This window comes from Cynocephalus volans, chromosome 12, assembly GCF_027409185.1.
Source record: "Cynocephalus volans isolate mCynVol1 chromosome 12, mCynVol1.pri, whole genome shotgun sequence".
In the NCBI taxonomy this organism is placed as follows: domain Eukaryota; kingdom Metazoa; phylum Chordata; class Mammalia; order Dermoptera; family Cynocephalidae; genus Cynocephalus; species Cynocephalus volans.
In genome coordinates, this window is record NC_084471.1 from 19,521,424 (window position 1) to 19,542,033 (window position 20,610).

Below are 20,610 nucleotides of genomic sequence, written 5' to 3' on the forward strand. Positions count from 1 at the left end.
TTCATGGAAGGATTCTTATTATCTTTTAAATCAATTTTTCCTCAAACTTCTTGAGGTACCATTGTATATACCATGATGTCTGCAGCAGGACCCCTAGTTCTGTGTTCCAGTGTCAAACCAGAAAATACTTGGAATCATAATGTTAGAATTTACATTATTAATTAGTTTTGCAGCTGAAGTATTATCATGTTATTTACTAACGAGTATGAAAGTACTAAAATATTTTAACAACTGCTACAGCTATAAATAATGGTGCTTATAGCTTGGATGTCTGCTGTCAATCTGTGGGTGACATAAACAGGAGCTGTAATAAAAGATCATGGGGCAGGAATTCAGGCTATCTGGACTCTCTAGTCCTGGCTCTTCTGTTCATTCATTATGATAGGGTCAGACTTATTCATGAATTTTTCGCTTGGATCCCTTGGTTCGAGTACATTGATTGGCTTCAGAGATTCTGTGAACTCCTAGAAGTTCTACTCAAAATATTGAGTGCCTCTGTGTTTACCTAGAGAAAAGGATCTTTATTCTATAGAGTTTTTACCGGGTTGTCAAAGGGGTTCATGATACAAACACAGCTAAGAATCAGTGGAATAGATAGTTTCCTGAGGTTTCTTTTAGTTTTGACATTCTATTAATCTGATTCTGAGTCTGCAGTCAATGTTAGTTTTCTTAGTTGCAATTTTTTTGAATGTTCCTTTGTGTCAGCACTGTAGGAAGCACTTTATATATTTATGTAATTAATTTAAATCTTAAATTTTGATATTATCATTGCCATTTTATAGATTACGAACTGAAGATTTTATAACAGTAATCATGTTTGTCATTATTTGTAAGGTTATTTTTGAACACTTTCTCTCCCACTGACCAAGAGCCCTGTGAGAGCAGAGAATAAATCTATTTTGACCACTTGTAGCCCAACACCAAGTATAGCGCATTGTACATCATAGGATCTAAATAAATATTAGTTGAATGAATGAATTTAAATAACTTGCCACAAGATTAAGTGGTTGACCCAAGAATCAAAATATTATTCTATTATAAAATCCATTCTCTTACCAACACTGCCTCTAGAGTCAGATTTCCGAAGTGTGGATTGGGTACTTTTTGGTCTGAAGGTAGTATTATCTCAGATGATCTGTGGATTTACACCATCAAAATCACTTGGGGTGCTTGTTGAAAACAGATTCCTGGACCCCATTCCATACCTGCTGCCTCCAGATCAGGGCAACATGAGAACCCATCATATTAGGGAATATTAAAGCTAAAATATCGTAGCTTCTTCAAAAGATAGTGCAGCTCAATTACCATATGCAATATTTTCTTTGGACTTCTTGTGTACAGTATTTACACAATCAAAAATTTTAAGTGTGTTTTTAAAATGAGTAATTCAGTTGGATTTTATAAAAAATTTTTTAGGTTCAGGCAACAGTAGTTGGTTTTCTAGCAGCTGTGGCGGCAATTATATTGGGCTGGATTCCAGAGGGAAAATATTACCTTGATCATTCCATACTTTTGTGCTCTAGCAGTGTGGCAACTGCCTTCATTGCATCTCTTCTGCAGGGTAAGTGAATTTATAAATGTCTACTCTACAGCCTTTTACTTTTAAATAATTTATTTCTCAATAATTATTTGTATTTAAATGATACTTGTTCATTATGTAAACAACAAAAAAAAGTTATTACAAACTTTAAAAATATCTTAATTATTTCAGATATGTTTATATTTTATTATTTATAAGACTTAGTGTAGAACAGGCTTTCTGAGGTTGTCTTCTGGCCTTAGATACTCTGGTATATTTCCCAGACGATTAGGAAAATAGCCTAAACATTAATTTGTTTCTGTAAGGTAAATTAATTGAGAAACTCCTTTCCGGAAATCATGCTTGGCTTGTCACTCAAGCAAAAACAAGTGTTCCAGGAATTCTAAGTTTCAAAAGCAGTCTCTCTGTTAAAAATTATTTAAGTTTCAGATTTCAAAAAAAATTTTCTTCACTGTTTCTGTGGCAATACAAATATAAACTTATGCTTAAGACAGCATAATGTTGGCTATAGAATTTTTAAAAGCCAAGAGGTTTTAAAAATTAACTACATTAGAACTTCTTAGTTGGGATATCTTTCATTATATTTATTTTTAATATGAACTTTATACTAGAGAACTATCTTATTATGGAATCATAATTATGAAGACTTGGTTCTTTTTATTTTATAATTACCATCTTTTCAACTTTATATCACCAGCAAAGTTAAAAATGGAAGATGCTCATGTCAGGTGATCATACAACACAGCTAACTTTTCTGGCTAGGTTCTAAGAATTTAAGGAACATTGTTAATTTTAAGACTTCCAAAATATTTTGAACATTTTGTTTTAGTACTTAAATTATATCAGGGATAGTTTCTTGTCTTTATATAGAATTATTAGAATTGAATGGAGTTAACACTGGCCAAAGCAGAGTGAAGTTATTAGAAAATTAAATTTCTGGTTAAAAGAAATGTTATATGAGCAGCATCAGCACTCTGTTTCTTTAGGCTCATTCGCTTCTGTTTTCTTTCTGATTTTGTTTCATTTAGAAAGTTTTGTTTAAAATTTTTTAGTCTAACAAGTATTTGAAATGTCTAGGATTTTCACAACTATCAAAAATTCAGATTTTTAGAATACATTTTTTTAAAGCTTCTTACTTTGAATAATTTGTTCTGATTTTTTGATAACTTGACCTTTATAACCACCTTAATATATGTAAAGCAGATACTATTGACCACATTTTGTAGGTGAGAAAACTGACTCAGACAGGTAAGGGGACTTGTTAAATTTCATTAGCTCGTTAGCATAATCAGAATTAAAACCCGTTTCCTGACTCCCAGCTTTTTCTGGTGGACCATGATGCATGCAAAACATTTGTTTTCAGCTGAAAAGATATAGATGGCACTGTATCATAGGGGAACTTCCCATACAGATCTTTAAATGTGCTGATTTTGGAAAAAGAATTAATTCTGTATAGTCATATCTTGTTGACTATTAAGTAATATTTTTAAAAAATTTTCTGCTACTATTATTTTTTTTTCTTTTCACAATGATATTGTGGGAAAGGTAAGTCCAGTGATTGAAAAATCCTCTAGAGGGCTGGCTGGTTAGCTCAGTCAGTTAAGAGTGCAGCCTTATAACAACAAGGTCAGGGATTTGGATCCCTGTACTGGCCAGCCACCAAAAAAGAAAAAAAAAGAAAAGAAAGAAAAATCCTCCAGAATATGAGATGTGAGGAATTGTTTGATGAAAGACAAAAATTCTACTTTTTAAAATTTGGCTTTATGGGATAGAATAAAAAATACTGGGCTAGAGTCACTCACAAGCTATATTACCTTAGGCAAGAATTCAAACCCTACTACCCAGGACTTTAGTTTTATTATCTATGAAATGAATATATAAAAATGAGTATATATTAAAAAATGGAATAAAAAATTAAAGTCATTTTTACTTTAAAAATGTGGTGAGAGTTTGTTCATTTTTTTTCTGTAGCTATATTTAGGTTTCCACTTTGATTTATGGTTAGCTCATAAATAAACATTTAAATTTTCTCTGTACTGAATCCTCTTAATGAATGTGTTGGCACGAGAAATCTACATAATTGGGTGTGGACATAAATGTTACCATTTTCCTTGCATTTGTATGATTCAAGAAAATAAGGATTTAAAAGTGCAAGCACACAGTTACATTTTCATGTTCTATTCTGTTATAGGTTTATAGACAGAAACTTTGGGTTTAAAGAATATCTTTACAAAGACTGTTTCTTATATTCTGGCCTCCAGTGTTCAAAATTTAATTACTTTCTACTTAATACTTCAACACTTTCCAATAATAAAATAAATTAAGCATTTCTAGCCACTGTATGTGAACAAATCTATTTTTGTTGATCTTTGTCCCAGTTGCTATGCATATAAATATGATTCACCTTTCTTTGATGTTTTATACTTTGAGGGTTAAAATGAAAATCTTTGGATTTGATACACACAAATATATTACATCTAAGACATACATGTTACTAATTTAGAAATTTTAGCTTTAGTATAATTTTACAGTAGCTTTCAGGTCTCTAAATGCAGCATTGAACTTCTCAAATCTTCTATGATCCCCACTTGGAGTTTGTTGAAAGGCATTTTGCCAAAGCATTAGAGTTAAATGTTTTGTTTGCTTTAGTCAGCTTATTTAAGTAGTCTGACTGGAACTGATATGCTGTTTGTCTATCCTACACACTTCGGTATTGTAAGGATTGATTTTCTTTCAATCATAGCATAAAAAGTAATGAACATTCTTTCTTCTAGGAATAATAATGGTTGGGGTCATCGTTGGTTCAAAGAAGACTGGTATAAATCCTGATAATGTTGCTACACCCATTGCTGCTAGTTTTGGTGACCTTATAACTCTTGCTATATTAGCTTGGATAAGCCAGGGTTTGTACTCCTGTCTTGGTAAGTTGACTTGAAACTAAATATAATGTGTTATTCAGAGTCTCTTTAAATAAATATTATTGCATTAATGCCATGAATCCATGGTAACGTTCATCTGTATTAGAACTCTTGTTGAGACTGATTAGAACAATAACTGTCATTTGTTGTACACTTACTATGTGTTGTGGTTCTCATATATTTTTTTCTCTTATAGAGTTTAAGACTCTGTAAGATAAGGATTATCATCTCTAATTTCAGATGACAAAACTGAGGATCATTGAAATTCTGTCTGTTACCCAAGTTTACCCAACTGTGATAGTCTATGATTTGTGCATTTTCCTCTAAATATGCAGCCAGCTAGGAATTGTTCTGTTATTTGTTAAACTGCCAACTCAGAATATAAAGTTATGGTGGTACTTAAAATTTACCAATAGGATTTTTTCCCTCATCAGAAACCCACACTGGTAAGTAGCCTCATGGAAGTTAACAAAAATGAAAACAAAACAAAAACAATGAAAATTAGCCTGAATACTGTGTGAAGTTGAAGTCATATTGTATATGTGATTCCTGATAAATAGTGATAGAGTGTTTATAGAATCTAATGAATTGTTTCAATGCATATTTGTGCTCTGGTCAATGGTAAATGAATATGATTTGTGAGCATTGGTTAAATGGTTGTGGTCTTTCTTTTTTTGATGCCAAATTTTAAAAAAGAAAAAGAAAATAGAAACCCACAGTAGTACAAGAAAGAAAAAGAAAAAAAAAGATTGTTTATAAGCCAAATCAGAGGCAAACATTTATTCACATGTTCTCATATTTTCATGTGTTGTATACAGATTTATGGTATACTTTAAAATAAATCTAAAGTACACTTAGTTTGAAGAAACAAGAGTCTGAGATATGTGTTCTTGAGCTAAAGAAAGGTCTTTCACCTACCAAAGGCAATAATTTTCTATGACTTTTAGAGATATCGGGGGAAGCTTTATTTAGTTTATAAAACTGCCTTAAGTTATATTTAATGAGTGGTATAAAAAAATTAACATGACTTGGTGTATGTTCAAGGGAAATTTTTCTTGTTTGGAAGATAAAGATGTGTCCGCTTGAAATAAGGTAAAAGACAGTAAATGATCAATGGCTTAAATGTAAGATCTTGTTCCCAAAGGTCTTGGCTTTTTGTTGTCATGTAATATACAAGGGATGATATATATTCAAGTATATTTAGGGTAATGCTCAATTCCCTTTTTTCCCACTCAAAAAAAAAAAAAGCACAGAAAATGAATTAGATTATTAAAGGAAAATAAATCTGCTCTAGTTTACACTGTTAGGATAATAAATTGGTCTTTTTTTTTTCTCTCTAAATTATTATACAATGTAGAAATAGATGCTGAAGTCAGGGATTGAAATATTAGCTTATGTCTAGTATTACAGAATGTGGCTTAATATTTTTCTCCAATTCTATTAAATTTACCCACTCACTCACAGGCAGACAGCTGGACAACTTTTATCCTCACCCCATAAGAACAGACTGTTAACTGTATTGGGGAACAGAGACTGTCATCAATAGGCCAAAAGAGAGAGCCAGTGAGGGTATGAATTAGGCATACCTAGTGCCCTATTCCTTAGTCTTCTCTATTAGATAAATCTCTCATGTTGAGGATGAGGTAAGAGAGAGGAAGAGAATAGAAGAGTATGAAGAGTTTCTTCCCAATATTACTAAGAAGACAGAAATTCTAAGGGTCTGCTCAGGAACATTGAGAGTGGGAATGGGGATAGATGTTCTGGGATGGGTTTCCCTGTTTACATAAAAAAAAAGAGGGATATTATTTGCATACTTGGGCACTTAAGTTACCAGTAAGTCATTTGTAACACATTTCTCAGCTGCCTGCTAAATACCAGGTGTCTCATCAGTTGAAGACACAGTGGTAAGAAAGAGAATGCCATTGAAGGATGTTATCATAATAAATATGACAATTATTATAATAACACAAACTAAGTACTGTGAGATTATAGAAGATAAATCAACTATTGAGGAAAATAATGTGTGCTGATTTTTAAAATTTTATTTGTTAAAACTTGTTTCGTGGCGTAATATATTATCTGTCCTGGAGAATTACATAAGTGATAAACTCTATTTATAGAAGATTTTATCGTAATGTGTTGCCATCTAAAGCTTTCAATATTTTGAGTGTTATATCGTGATACATTAATAGTTTAAATGGATCAAGAAATAAAGTAAAATGGAGTTAGAATCACAGACTATAATTTTGAAAAATAATATTTATTTTGAAAAATAATAATATATTAATTATTGCTTAGGATTTTCTAGGCTTTTACTTGTCTTCTGAAAGTTGGCTCAAAGTAATTCAAGATGAATTAATTAAAATACAGTCTTTTACGTTTCATTTGTATCATTAATCCCCTAAAGGGATGTTTTTTTAATGGGCTATAGATTAATTTCATAGTTAATTTAACAGTTAAAGGTGTTTCTGAAGTGTCAGTGTGTTTGGATTGCTAGTGTCTGCATGTGAGCACTAGGTGGCAACATAAGATCAGCAGTTTGATGCCTTGTATTTTTATTCTGAATACAAAGATTAGGAGACACATTTAAATTCCTGGACCCCATTCATCCTGCTGAGAAGCCTAGCTCTTAGAAACAAAATTTAATTCCTGAACTTTATTGAAAACACTTAGCAGTCTTTAGACATAAAAAAGATTTTATGGTAGCTATAGGCTTTGATTACAGAGGTCATGTATTATATGGCTCTCCAAGAATTGGACATTAAGAAAAGTCTCATGGGGCCAGTTCATCAAGAGGATATAATAGTTGTAAATATATATGTACCCAACACTGGTGCACCTAAATATATAAGCAATTATTAACAGATCTGAAGGGAGAAATAGACAGGTATACAGTAGCAGTAGGGGACTTCAGTACCCCACTTCCAACAATGGATAGATCATCCAGACAGAAAACCAATAAGGAAATGTTGGATTTGAACTAACCTTTAGGCCAAATGGACCTAACAGACATATACAAACCATTCCATCCAACAGCAGTAGAATACACATTCTTCTCAAGTGCACATGGAACATTCTCCAGGATAGATCATCTGTTAAGCCACAAAACAAGTTTTAACAAATTTAAGAAAATTGAAATCATATCAAGTATCTTTTCTTTTTTTTTTTTTTAATTTTATTTTGTCAATATACATTGTGGCTGATTATTGCTCCCCATCACCAAAACCTCCCTCCCTTCTCCCTCCCCCCTCCCCCGTCCCCCCCAACAATGTCCTTTGTGTTTGCTTGTCGTATCAACTTCAAGTAATTGTGATTGTTATATCTTCTCCCCCCCCACGTTGTGTGTGTGTGTGTGTGTGTGTGTGTGTGTGTGTGTGTGTGTGTGAATTTATATATTAATTTTTAGCTCCCACCAATAAGTGAGAACATGTGGTATTTCTCTTTCTGTGCCTGACTTGTTTCACTTAATATAATTCTCTCAAGGTCCATCCATTTTGTTGCAAATGGCAGTATTTCATTTGTTTTTATAGCTGAGTAGTATTCCATTGTGTAGATGTACCACATTTTCCGTATCCACTCATCTGATGATGGGCATTTGGGCTGGTTCCAACTCTTGGCTATTGTAAAGAGTGCTGCGATGAACATTGGGGAACAGGTATACCTTCGACTCGATGATTTCCATTCCTCTGGGTATATTCCCAACAGTGGGATAGCTGGGTCATATGGTAGATCTATCTGCAATTGTTTGAGGAACCTCCATACCATTTTCCATAGAGGCTGCACCATTTTGCAGTCCCACCAGCAATGTATGAGAGTTCCTTTTTCTCCGCAACCTCGCCAGCATTTATCGTTCAGAGTCTTTTGGATTTTAGCCATCCTAACTAGGGTTAAATGGTATCTCAATGTGGTTTTGATTTGCATTTCCCGGATGCTGAGTGATGTTGAGCATTTTTTCATATGTCTGTTGGCCATTTGTATATCTTCCTTAGAGAAATGCCTACTTAGCTCTTTTGCCCATTTTTTAATTGGGTTGCTTGTTTTTTTCTTGTAAAGTTGTTTGAGTTCCTTATATATTCTGGATATTAATCCTTTGTCAGATGTATATTTTGCAAATATTTTCTCCCACTCTGTTGGTTGTCTTTTAACTCTGTTAATTGTTTCTTTTGCTGTGCAGAAGCTTTTTAGTTTGATATAATCCCATTTGTTTATTTTTCTTTTGGTTGACCGTACTTTTGGGGTCGTATTCATGAAGTCTGTGTCCAGTCCTATTTCCTGAAGTGTTTCTCCTATGTTTTCTTTAAGAAGTTTTATTGTTTCAGGGTGTATATTTAAATCCTTAATCCATTTTGAGTTGATTTTCGTATACGGTGAGAGGTATGGATCTAGTTTCATTCTCCTGCATATGGATATCCAGTTATCCCAGCACCATTTGCTGAAGAGGCAGTCCCTTCCCCAGTGGATAGGCTTGGTGCCTTTGTCAAAGATCAGATGGCAGTAAGTGTGTGGGTTGATTTCTGGATTCTCTATTCTATTCCATTGGTCAGTGTATCTGTTTTTATGCCAGTACCATACTGTTTTGGTTATTATAGCTTTGTAGTATAGCTTAAAGTCCGGTAGTGTTATGCCTCCAGCTTTATTTTTTTTGCTCAGCATTGCTTTGGCTGTGCGTGGTCTTTTATTGTTCCATATAAATGTCTGGATAGTTCTTTCCATTTCTGAGAAAAATGTCTTTGGAATTTTGATGGGGATTGCATTGAATCTGTGTATCACTTTGGGTAGTATGGACATTTTCACTATGTTGATTCTTCCAATCCAAGAGCATGGGATATCTTTCCATCTCGTATCCTCTCTAATTTCTCTCAGCAGTGGTTTGTGGTTCTCATTATAGAGATTTTTGACCTCCTTGGTTAACTCAATTCCTAAGTATTTTATTTTTTTGGTGGCTATTGTAAATGGGCAGGCTTTCTTGATTTCTCGTTCTGCATGTTCACTATTGGAGAAAAGAAATGCTACTGATTTTTGTGTGTTGATTTTGTATCCTGCTACTGTGCTGAAATCATTTATCAATTCCAAGAGTTTTTTTGTAGAGGTTTTAGGCTGTTCGATATATAGGATCATGTCATCTTCAAACAGGGACAGTTTGACTTCATCTTTTCCAATCTGGATGCCCTTTATTTCCTTCTCTTCTCTGATTGCTCTGGCTAGTACTTCCAACACTATGTTGAAGAGGAGTGGTGAGAGTGGGCATCCTTGTCTAGTTCCTGTTCTTAAAGGAAAAGCTTTCAGCTTTTCCCCATTCAGGATGATATTGGCAGTGGGTTTGTCATATATGGCTTTAGTTATGTTGAGATACTTTCCCTCTATACCTAACTTATACAGAGTCTTTGTCATGAATGAGTGCTGAACTTTATCAAATGCTTTTTCAGCATCTATAGAGATGATCATATGGTCCTTGTGTTTGAGTTTATTAATATGGTGTATCACATTTATTGACTTGCGTATGTTGAACCAACCTTGCATCCGTGGGATGAATCCCACTTGGTCGTGATGAATAATTTTACGTATGTGTTGCTGTATTCTATTTGCTAGTATTTTAGTGAGGATTATTGCATCTATATTCATCAAAGATATCGGCCTGTAGTTTTCTTTTTTGGTTATATCTTTACCTGGTTTTGGTATCAGGATGATGTTTGCTTCATAGAATGAGTTTGGGAGATTTGCGTCCATTTCAATCTTTTGGAATAGTTTGTAAAGAATCGGTGTCAATTCCTCTTTGAATGTTTGGTAAAATTGTGCTGTGAATCCATCTGGTCCTGGGCTTTTCTTTGTTGGGAGCCTTCTGATAACAGCTTCAATCTCCTTTATTGTTATTGGTCTGTTCAAATTTTCTACGTCTCATAGTTCAGTTTTGGGAGCTTGTGTGTGTCCAGAAATTTATCCATTTCCTCCAGATTTTCAAATTTGTTGGCGTATAGTTGTTTATAGTAGTCTCGAATGATTCCTTGTATTTCAGATGAATCAGTTTTAATATCGCCTTTTTCATTTCTAATTTTTGTTATTTGAGTCTTCTCTCTTCTTCTTTTTGTTAGCCATGCTAATGGTTTGTCAATTTTATTTATCTTTTCAAAAAACCAACTTTTTGATTCGTTGATCTTTTGAATTGTTTTTTGGTTTTCAATTTCATTCAGTTCTGCTCTGATCTTAATGATTTCTTTCCGTCTGCTAACTTTAGGTTTGGATTGTTCTTGTTTTTCTAGTTCTTTAAGGTGAAGTGTTAGGTTGTTCACTTGCCATCTTTCCATTCTTCTGAAGTGAGCGTGTAATGCAATAAATTTCCCCCTCAATACTGCTTTTGCAGTATCCCACAGGCTTTGGTATGATGTATCATTGTTTTCATTAGTTTCAAGAAATTTTTTGATTTCCTGCTTGATTTCTTCTTGGACCCATATGTCATTAAGTAGAATGCTGTTTAATTTCCATGTGTTTGTATAGGTTCCAGAGTTTCGTTTGTTATTAATTTCTAGTTTTAATCCATTGTGGTCTGAGAAGATACATGGGATAATCCAATTTTTTTGAATTTATTGAGACTTGCTTTGTGACCTAATATGTGATCTATCCTGGAGAATGATCCATGTGCTGATGAGAAGAATGAATATTCTGAGGTTGTTGGGTGGAATGTTCTGTAGATATCTGCCAATTCCAATTGGTCTAGAGTCTTGTTTAGATCTTGTGTTTCTCTACTGATTCTTTGCCTAGATGATCTGTCTAATATTGACAGTGGGGTGTTCAGGTCCCCTGCTATTATGGTATTAGTGTCTGTTTTCTTCTTTAGGTCTAATAGAGTTTGTTTTATACATCTGGCTGCTCCAGCATGGGTGCGTACATATTTATGATTGTTATGTCGTCTTGATGGATCAGTCCTTTTATCATTAAGTAGTGTCCCTCATTGTTTCTTTTTATGGTTTTTAGTTTAAAGTCTATTTTGTCAGATATAAGAAGAGCTACTCCAGCTAGTTTTTCTTTTCTGTTTGCATGGTATATCTTTTTCCATCCTTTCACTCTTAGTCTGTGTGAATCTTTATGGGTGAGGTGGGTCTCTTGTAGGCAGCATATAGTTGGGTCCTCCTTTTTGATCCAGTCAGCCAGTCTGTGTCTTTTGATTGGGGAATTTAAGCCTTTTACATTAAGAGTTGTTATTGAAAGGTGTTGATTTATTCCTAGCATTTTATTGGTTGTTTGGTTTTCTTAGGTGTCTTTTGTTCCTTGCTTTCTGGTTTACTGTTTGGTTTCTTTGTTTGTTGGTTCCTTAGGTTGTAGATAGCATTTTTGTTTGCTTGTTTTCTCTTCATGAATGCCATTTTTATTATACTAGTGGGTTTTGATTTTTCTTGGGTTTTTATGGCAGTCGTAGTTATTTTTCAGGAACCAAACCCAGTACTCCCTTGAGGATTTCTTGTAAGGGTGGTCGTGTGGTAGTGAACTCCCGCAGTTTTTGTTTGTCTGAGAAATATCCTATTTGCCCTTCATTTCGGAAGGATAGCCTTGCAGGGTAGACTATTCTTGGCTGGCAATCTTTGTCTTTTAGTATTTTGAATATATCATCCCATTCCTTTCTAGCTTTTAGGGTTTGTGATGAAAAGTCTGATGTTAGCATTATTGGGGCTCCCTTATAGTTGATTTGACGCTTCTCTCTTGCAGCTTTTAAGATTCTCTCTGTCTCTGAGTTTTGCCAATTTGACTATGACATGTCTTGGAGAAGGCCTTTTTGGGTTGAATACGTTTGGAGATCGTTGAGCTTCCTGGATCTGAAGATCTGTGACTTTTCCTATACCTGGGAAGTTTTCTGCCACTATTTTGTTGAATATGTTTTCAATGGAATCTCCATTTTCCTCCCCTTCTGGAATACCCATGACTCGGATATTTGAGCGCTTAAGGTTGTCTGATATCTCTCTCAGATTTTCTTCAATGTCCTTGATTCTTTTTTCTTTCTTTTTGTCTGCTTGTGTTATTTCAAACAGCCCATCTTCAGAGGTTCTCTCTTCAACTTCGACAGCCTGCTGGTTAAACTCTCCGTTGTGTTTTTTATTTTGCTGAATAACTTCTTCAGTTCGGCAAGTTCTGCTACGTTTTTTTTAGGACATTGATTTCCTTGTACATTTCCTCTTTCAGGTCCTGTATACTTTTCCTCGTTTCATCATGATGTCTAGCTGAGTTTTCTTGTATCTCATTCAGTTTCCTTAGAATTATCACTCGAAATTCCTTGTCAGTCATTTCAAGGGCTTCTTGTTCTATAGGATCTAGAGTTTGAGATTTATTAACTTTTGGTGGTGTACTTTCTTGAATTTTTGTATTTCTGGTATCTTTTTTTTGGTGTTCATTCACTGTGGCAGGGGGTTTCACAGTCCACCGTTTTGAGAGTAATGACTAACTAGGATGTTGCTGTGGTTGCCAATTTCGTATGGCTCCCTCCGTGACTGCTCAGTTGGCCTCTAGTCCCTTGTGTGTGTGGTTGCCTCGGGTCTTGGGCTTCTCCGGGGAAGCTTGGACTCTGCTGGGCTGGTGGATCACGTACCACAGGGTGTGTGATCTCTGTTGAGCTTTCACTTCCTGTGCAGGACTTCTCCCTGTTCCGTATGCTCTGGCCCAGGCCGTTGGATCGTGCATTGGCGACCCCGCAGGGTGTGTGGTTTCTGTCGAGTCTCCGCCTCCCTGGCGGCACGTCTCCCCACTCTATGCGCACTGTGCTGGGCTGGGGTGTGTCTTCTGCCACCCTCGTCTATCAGCTGGGCCTTCAAGACCCTGCTCAGCACCGCCTCGCCCAGGAAGTCTACCAGGTTTCTGGTAGGCACAGACGACCGGTCGCTCTGGGTGCCTTTGTAGCACTGTGTAGATCTTTCTCGGGACTTGTTCACCTTTGTATCCCCCCGGCATAGATCGAATCTAGCGCCCACCTGCAGCCTGGTCTCCGGCAGGTTCAAGCGGACCTGGGAACTCTCCTACCACACTATTCCCAACCAGAAATTGGTTAGGCTTTTTTCCGAACTGGTGGCCGCAGAGATGGTATCTGCCTCCCCGTATCAGGAAGTTTACTGGGGGCCGGAGTCCAGGGTGTGGTGGAGTGATAGTCGGCCCCGCCCGTACTTCCTTGCCCTCCCGACACTGGCCGGGGACGCCCCACGCCACCAGCCCCACCAGAGAACCGTGGAGGGAGTGGGAGGGGAGGCCGGCCCGCAGGCTCCGGAAAGCCCCGCGCCGGGCCAAGCAAGTGGGAAGGCTCAGTGACGGCCGAGCCGGGCGGAGCTGCCAGCACCTGGGAAAATGGAGGCAGCCCCGGGGCGGTGAGTGAACCGGTGATGCAGGCGGGAGCCGGGTGGGCGTCAGCCCCCCGAACAGGGCTGGGCCAGGGATCACTCACAGGGCTGTGCGAGGTCAGGTGCTCACTCTCTGCCTCTGGTTTGTTGCCTTCCCCGTTCTCGGCCGCTGCCGCTCCGGGCTGTTCAGTCGCAGCGCGGCTCGGGCGCTCCCAGGAATCTTCTTTAATGCCGGCCTGAAACCTCGAATCCTGAATAGGGCAGCTGGCCGCCTTCAGCGCAGCCCCGGCCTCCGGGATCCTGTCTGCATCCACAGCAGCCCTGGCGCCGTGTTCCCTGTTTCGAGACTCGCTTTTGCAGCTAAGAAACAGTTCTTTTCCTGCTCCACACTTCAAAGCTGTTGCCTGTAAATGACGCAGCCTCTCCTGCCGGGGGCAAAGTGGCAGTCAGCCCCCACGACCAGCCAGCAGCTGCAGTCCTCCCTTAAGAGATGGCAAGAGGAAGGTCCACAAATTTCTCAGCTGCCTGAGGCCCAGTGGCCACCTTTTCCACCTCAGCTACTCTGCGCCAACCGCCGCAGCCACCACCATCTTGAAACCATTCAAGTATCTTTTCTGACCACAATAGTAAGAAATTAGAAATCACTAATAGGATCAAAACTGGATAATTCATAAATATGGGGATAAACAGTACATTCCTGAATAACCAATAGATTAAAGAAGTCAAAATGGAAATTTAAAAATATTTTGGGAGAAATGAAAATGGAGCACAGCATACCAAAATCTGTGGGATATAGTAATAGCAGTTCTAAGAGGGAAGTTTTTGTTTTTATTGTTTTTGGTGGCTGGCTGGTACAGGGATTAAAGCCTGGACCTTAGTGTTATCAGCACCACACTCTAACCAACTGAGCTAACCAAGTAGCCCTAAGTGGGAAGTTTTATAGTGATAAATGCCTACATTTAAAAACGAGAAAGATCTCAAATAAACAACCTAACTTAATAGCTCAAGAAACTAAAAAAAGAAGAAACCCAAAGTTAGCAGAAGGAAGGACATAATAAAGATCAGAGCAACAAAATAAATCAAATATAGAGTATAAAAACTGTGTAATAAATCAATAAAACTGAGTTCTTTTTAAAGAAAATTAAATTGGCAAAGCCTTAGCTAGACTAATTAAGAAAAAAAGAAAGAAGACTTAAACAAAATCAGAAATGAAAGTGGAGATATTGCAGTGGATGCTTCAGAAATAAAAAAGATCAAAGGAGACTATTATGAACAATTTTATGACATCAAATTAGATAACCTAGAGGAAATGGATAAATTTTTAGAAACACAGTTACCAAGATTGAATCAAGAAGAAATAGAAATCTTGAACAAACCAATAACAGAGAGAGTGAAGCAATAAATGAAAACCTCCTAACAGAAAATCCCAGGACCAGATTGCTTCATGGTTTAATTCTAACAACCTTTCAAAGAATTAATACCAGTTCTTCTTAAACTCTTCCATAAAAATAGAACTACGGGGACTATTTCCAAGCTCATTTTCTGAGGCCAGTATCACCTTGACACAAAAGTCGAAGACACCACAGGAAAATAAAACCATAGGCCAGTATCTCTGGTGAACATAGCTGCAAAATTCCTCAATAAAATACTAGCAAACCAAATTCAACAGTACATAAAGAAGATTATACATCATGACTGCAGTTGATTGAATGTTCCCCCAAACTCATTAAAACTTGATCCCCACTGTAACTGTTGAAGGTGAAAAATCCTATTATGGTAATTGAAAGGTGCAGCCTTGAAGAGGTGATTAATTGTGAAGACCATGCCCAAGTAAATGGATTAATCCATTGATGGTATAATGGTTATCATGGGCATGGTTCTGAGGGCTTTAAAAGGAGAAGGAGTGAGGAATTAGCTCTCTCTGCTCTGCCATTCTCACCATGTGACACCCTGCATTGCTGTAGAGTCATCTCACCAGATGTGTTCCCTGTACTTTGGACTTCCCAGCCTCCAAAACTGTAAGCAATAAATTTTGTTTTCTTACAAATGACCCAGTTCCAGGTATTTTGTTATAAGCAACAGAAATGGACTAATACAGTGACCAAGTGGGATTTATCCCTGTGATGCAAGGGTGGTTTAATGTATGCAAATCAATCAGTATGATGCACCACATTAACTGAATGAAAGATAAAAACACATGCTCTCAATAGATGCAGAAAGTTTTTAACAAAGTCAAACATCTTTTTAGTGGAAACTCTAAACAATTTAGTTATAAGAAGAAATTTCCTCAAAATAATAAAGGCCATTTATAAAAAGCCCTCAGCTAACATCACAGTCAATGGGGGGAAACTGAAAGCTTTTCTCTAAGATCCGGTACAAAGCAAGAATGTCCACTCTCACCACTTCTGTTCAATGTAGTACTGGAAGTACTAGCAAGAGCTGTCAGACAAGCAATGAAAAGCATCTAAATTGGAAAGAAGAGTAAAGTTATCCCTATTTGCAGATAACATGATCTAAAGGCTAAAGGCTTCACAAAAAACCTGTTAGAACTAAAGTGAATTCAGTAAAGTTGCACAATACAAAATCAATGTACAAAAATCAGCCACATGTCTTTACACCAATAAAGAACTATTTGAAAAAGAAATTGAGAAAATAATCCCATTTATGATTTTTTAAGGCTAAGTTCACCATCAAAAAGAATAAAATACCTAGGAATAAATTTAACCCAAGAGGGTGAAAGATCTGTATACTGAAACATATAGTAATCTTTGAAAGCTATTTTAAAATCTAAAGTTGGGCCAGTAACTGAAATACTTGTACACAATGATTATTGTCCTTTCTTTTTTCTTGTTTGCATAATTTTGAAAGGATTTTAAAAACTCACTTTCAGGTATTTATAACTACATGGCTATATAATTCCTGAGTGTACATAATATTTATTGATTTGAAAAAATTGTCAGCTTTTTTTTTTTAGGCAATATCTGAGAAGCAAAATGTTAATTGATTTCTCATTATTCAAGGTTAACTTTTAAAAGATGTCTTAGTTGAAGCAATAAGAGCAATAGCAATCTGCCTCAGGCTACTTCAGTACTATGGAGACTAACAGGGATGCCATCTGGTTATTTACAGGGCATTCCAGAATATCACTGCGCCCTGATGTAAGTTAGAATCTAAATTTATGTTGAATGTCACTATGCTTGAGAGATTTTTAGCACTGTACTATCTTAGTCTAGAGTGATTTCTAGAATATCAGTTTCCTGAGAAAATTCTGATGGTTATTAAACGGCATTTAGGAAAATTTATTTGCAACTTAAAATGCCAATTGCTTTGCTGTTCACACAGAAACAGATAATAAAATTTGGAGATAATTTTATATGTATAGAATACTTGCAAAAACAAAAATAGTACAAAAAACACGTGCATATTCTTTACCTAGGTTCACCTAATGTTAACATTTTACCCCATTTACTTTATTTTCTGTTCTCTTTTTTTCTCTATATACATATGCATGTTCTTTGTCTTTAATGACATCAATATTTTTGAAGAATGTAGTGCCTCTCCTTATTTTTCCATTCTTAGAATTTTTAAAACTTGAATATAATTAATATTGAATATAATTAATATAACATGCTATTCACCTTTTTAAAGTCACAATTCACCTTTTTAAAGGTTTTGATACATTCATAAGATTGTTCAACCATAACTGTGATCTAATTCCAGAACATTTTCATCACCTCAAAAAGAAATCCTGTACCATTTAGCAGTCATTCCTCATTCCACCCCTCCCCCAACACCTGGCAACCAGTAATCTACTTTCTATCTCTTTTGATTTGCCTATTCTGGACATTTCATATAAGGGGAATCATACAATATCTTACCTTTTGTGTTTGGCTTCTTTCACTTAGCTTAATGCTTTCAGGGTTCACCTGTGTTGTAACATAAATTGGTACTCAGTCATATTAAGTGTTAAATAATATCCCACTGAATGGATTAACAATATGGCTGAATAATATTCCATTGTATGGATATACCACATTTTGTTTGTCCACTCACTGTCTGATGGACATTTGGGTTGCTTCCACTTTTTAGCTATTATGAATAATGCTGCTATGAACATTAGTGTACAAGTTTTTATGTGAACATATGTTTTTAGTTCTCTTGTGCTGGGTTATGTGGGTCAAGTAAAATTGCTGGATCAAGTTAAACTCTGTTTGGCTTTTTCAGGAACTGCCCACTCATTATTTTTAGTTTCTGTCCTGAGAAATTTTTCTTCCTCTTAAAATTCAGAACAGTGATTCTGGGGTTGGGGTGGTGGGTGCTTTTTTCAACTTCAGATGTCCTTCCAGAAATTTAATATTGAGGATAACTTCTTTAAAGCCTGGCATGGTGCTCCTATCTTGACTTGAAAATGAAATACTAAGATGAGCTGACCTAGCAGAATAGTTCTTTTCATTTTTTAGTGGATTTCAATGCTTTCAGTTTTCTATTTGGTCCTATAATGAAATTGTTGGCAACCTTAGTAGTTTTAGGAGATTGAAGTGTTTTCTAATTGGGATGTTACATATCCTTACCTAATGGTTTACAAGGAGAACTGGGAATCCATTCAACAAATAAGGATTTTTTCATCTTTTAAAAAGCTGTGGAGAAAGTGACACTAAATGTAGCATTAGTCATATTCCTTTAAATGAGAGAAAATGCAAAAATAAATTTTGTTAGTATAATTATTTTTTACTAATAAAATTTGTTTAGATATTATTTTCATATCTATAATAACTGCTTGTTCTTACCTGATGGGACAAAAATGAAAAAATTTAATTTTGATGTAGTTCAAGCATCTTTAATCATAGATGAGAAGATCTTTAAATATCTTAAGAAGCTAAAAAAATACAAAATTCAATCAAGGGTAAGAGTTGGGATAAGTGTTAACAGAATTCTGTATTAGAAAAATTAAGTCACATTTAACTTAAATCTAAGGGTATAGGCTACAAGGACTGTGAGATCAACTTTGTTTTTAAGTGATGAAGTCCTTACTAAACACAATAAATATTAGAGTCATTGAGAAGGATCCGGGAATGTCCTGGATGAAATCTCTTAATAATAAAACTTTGATCGGCTGAAATGATATTACCAAAATGCCTTGGGATGATATAACTGTTTCAGTAAGGGGTATGTTACTTTTAACCTTAGGGAGATTTAGAATTGAGTATAAAAATATTTGAAAATCAGACTCATAGAATTAATAGTTTTATGCTAAAGAGGCAGTATGTATTTATTTTATATACTTGTAAATTAACCCATACATGCCAGTCTTCTAATTTCATTTTAAAATTTGTAATTCATTTATAATTAAGTAATTTATTTATTCTTGTGATTGTTAAATAAAAATCTTACCAAGTTTGTATGTGTTATATGAGTATTTATGAAAACTTAAGTCACGATATTTATACATTTAATTTATTAGATTTATACAGATTACTTTAAATACCTGGAAACTTTTGTGAGATAAGCAAAATGTCTAAAGTAGGTAGAATATCTCAGGGTATTTAAGTTTGGAAATCAGACCAAATATTATTCCAAACTCTTAAATATAATTTTGGTTGGATGCTAGATATTGTGAAAGTAATGTTGTTAAGTGCTTGATTGTTTTGTTTTTCTTTACAGAGTGATGGATTTTGTTCTTGTATGCAGTTATTTATGAATTAGCTTGAGCTTTACAAGGCCTGGTTTTAAGCTTTATTGGGGCAGATCTAGAGCAGACATTACTCTAGGGGTAGCCCTACTACTAAGTCATGACCTTTCTCGGATCTCTTCTGAATGCTCTCAGTGTTCAAAGAGGTGGGTTAGATCTTGAGTGACTTTCAGCCTTTTGTAAACTCTGGGAATTTCCCAGCTTACAATCCTCCGGTTATTCTTGGCCTAGCTTTGTGGAGTTCACCCTATGCATGTGTGTCATGCATTCAGTTCTCAAGCTCTCTCTCTAATAGCTTCTATAAATTCTTGCCTTCTCAGCCTTACTCTGCCAGAATTCTCCCTCCCTGAGTTGTGGTCTATAGGTACCTTTAGTCAGAAAGCTGTGGCTGTTTTAGGGTTTATTTCATTTCTTTCCCTTCTCTCAGGAATCAGTCTCGCAATGCCTGTTGTCTAGTGTGGAAAAGCAAATTAAGATACACACACACACACACACAAGTCTTCTAGTCATTTCTGAAAGCAAATTTAAAATTTTGTTTAGAGATGGCATAAATCATGTCTATAAACAAGACAAATGGCCACACCCAAAGTCATTGAGGCACAGAAATATACTCTCTTTGTGAGAAATTATAACAAGAATGGGGAGGGAATGAATAATTGTGATCAAAGACGACAATCTACCACAGAGAGGTATAACAAAGTCCTGGCAATCTGTTACCCCAGTGTTTCCCAAATAGTAAGATGTTAATAATAGTGGCAATGGTGATGATGATGATGATGATGGTGATGATGTTGTTCAATAAATAAATAAAATATTGTAGGACTTATCTCATTTTTGTGTGCCACAGCACTAATCTAGTTAACTTACATGTATTAGTTCTCTTAAGACTCATAATAGCCCCATGAGATATTATTATTATCATTTTATAGATAAGGAAATTGAGGTTAAATTTCTTGTCCAGGGTGAGTTGTAAAACTCAGGTGTGAAACTATATAGTCTGGCCAAATTATAGTTAGTACAGTGTACTTATTCCATCTTAGTGTAATAAAGATTCTGAGTAGTTCTGCAGTGAAGAAATTTGTTTAACTTTATTAAACTTAGTTTTTCAATTTTATTTTGGAGCTTGGATGTCTATTATCAATTGATGTGCCA

At 35.7% G+C, this 20,610-nt stretch overlaps 1 protein-coding gene across 2 annotated transcripts in view; it reads left to right on the forward strand.

Annotated features, from left to right (window-relative positions):
- Positions 1–20,610, forward strand: part of SLC41A2 (solute carrier family 41 member 2) — a 150,878-nt gene that overhangs the window by 57,120 nt on the left and 73,148 nt on the right. For both annotated transcript variants that reach the window (XM_063075200.1, XM_063075202.1), the window contains exons 5-6: positions 1,417–1,561; positions 4,315–4,461. In XM_063075200.1, the coding sequence (XP_062931270.1) occupies positions 1,417–1,561; positions 4,315–4,461 (292 nt within the window). The remainder of the gene's footprint in view (positions 1–1,416; positions 1,562–4,314; positions 4,462–20,610) is intronic.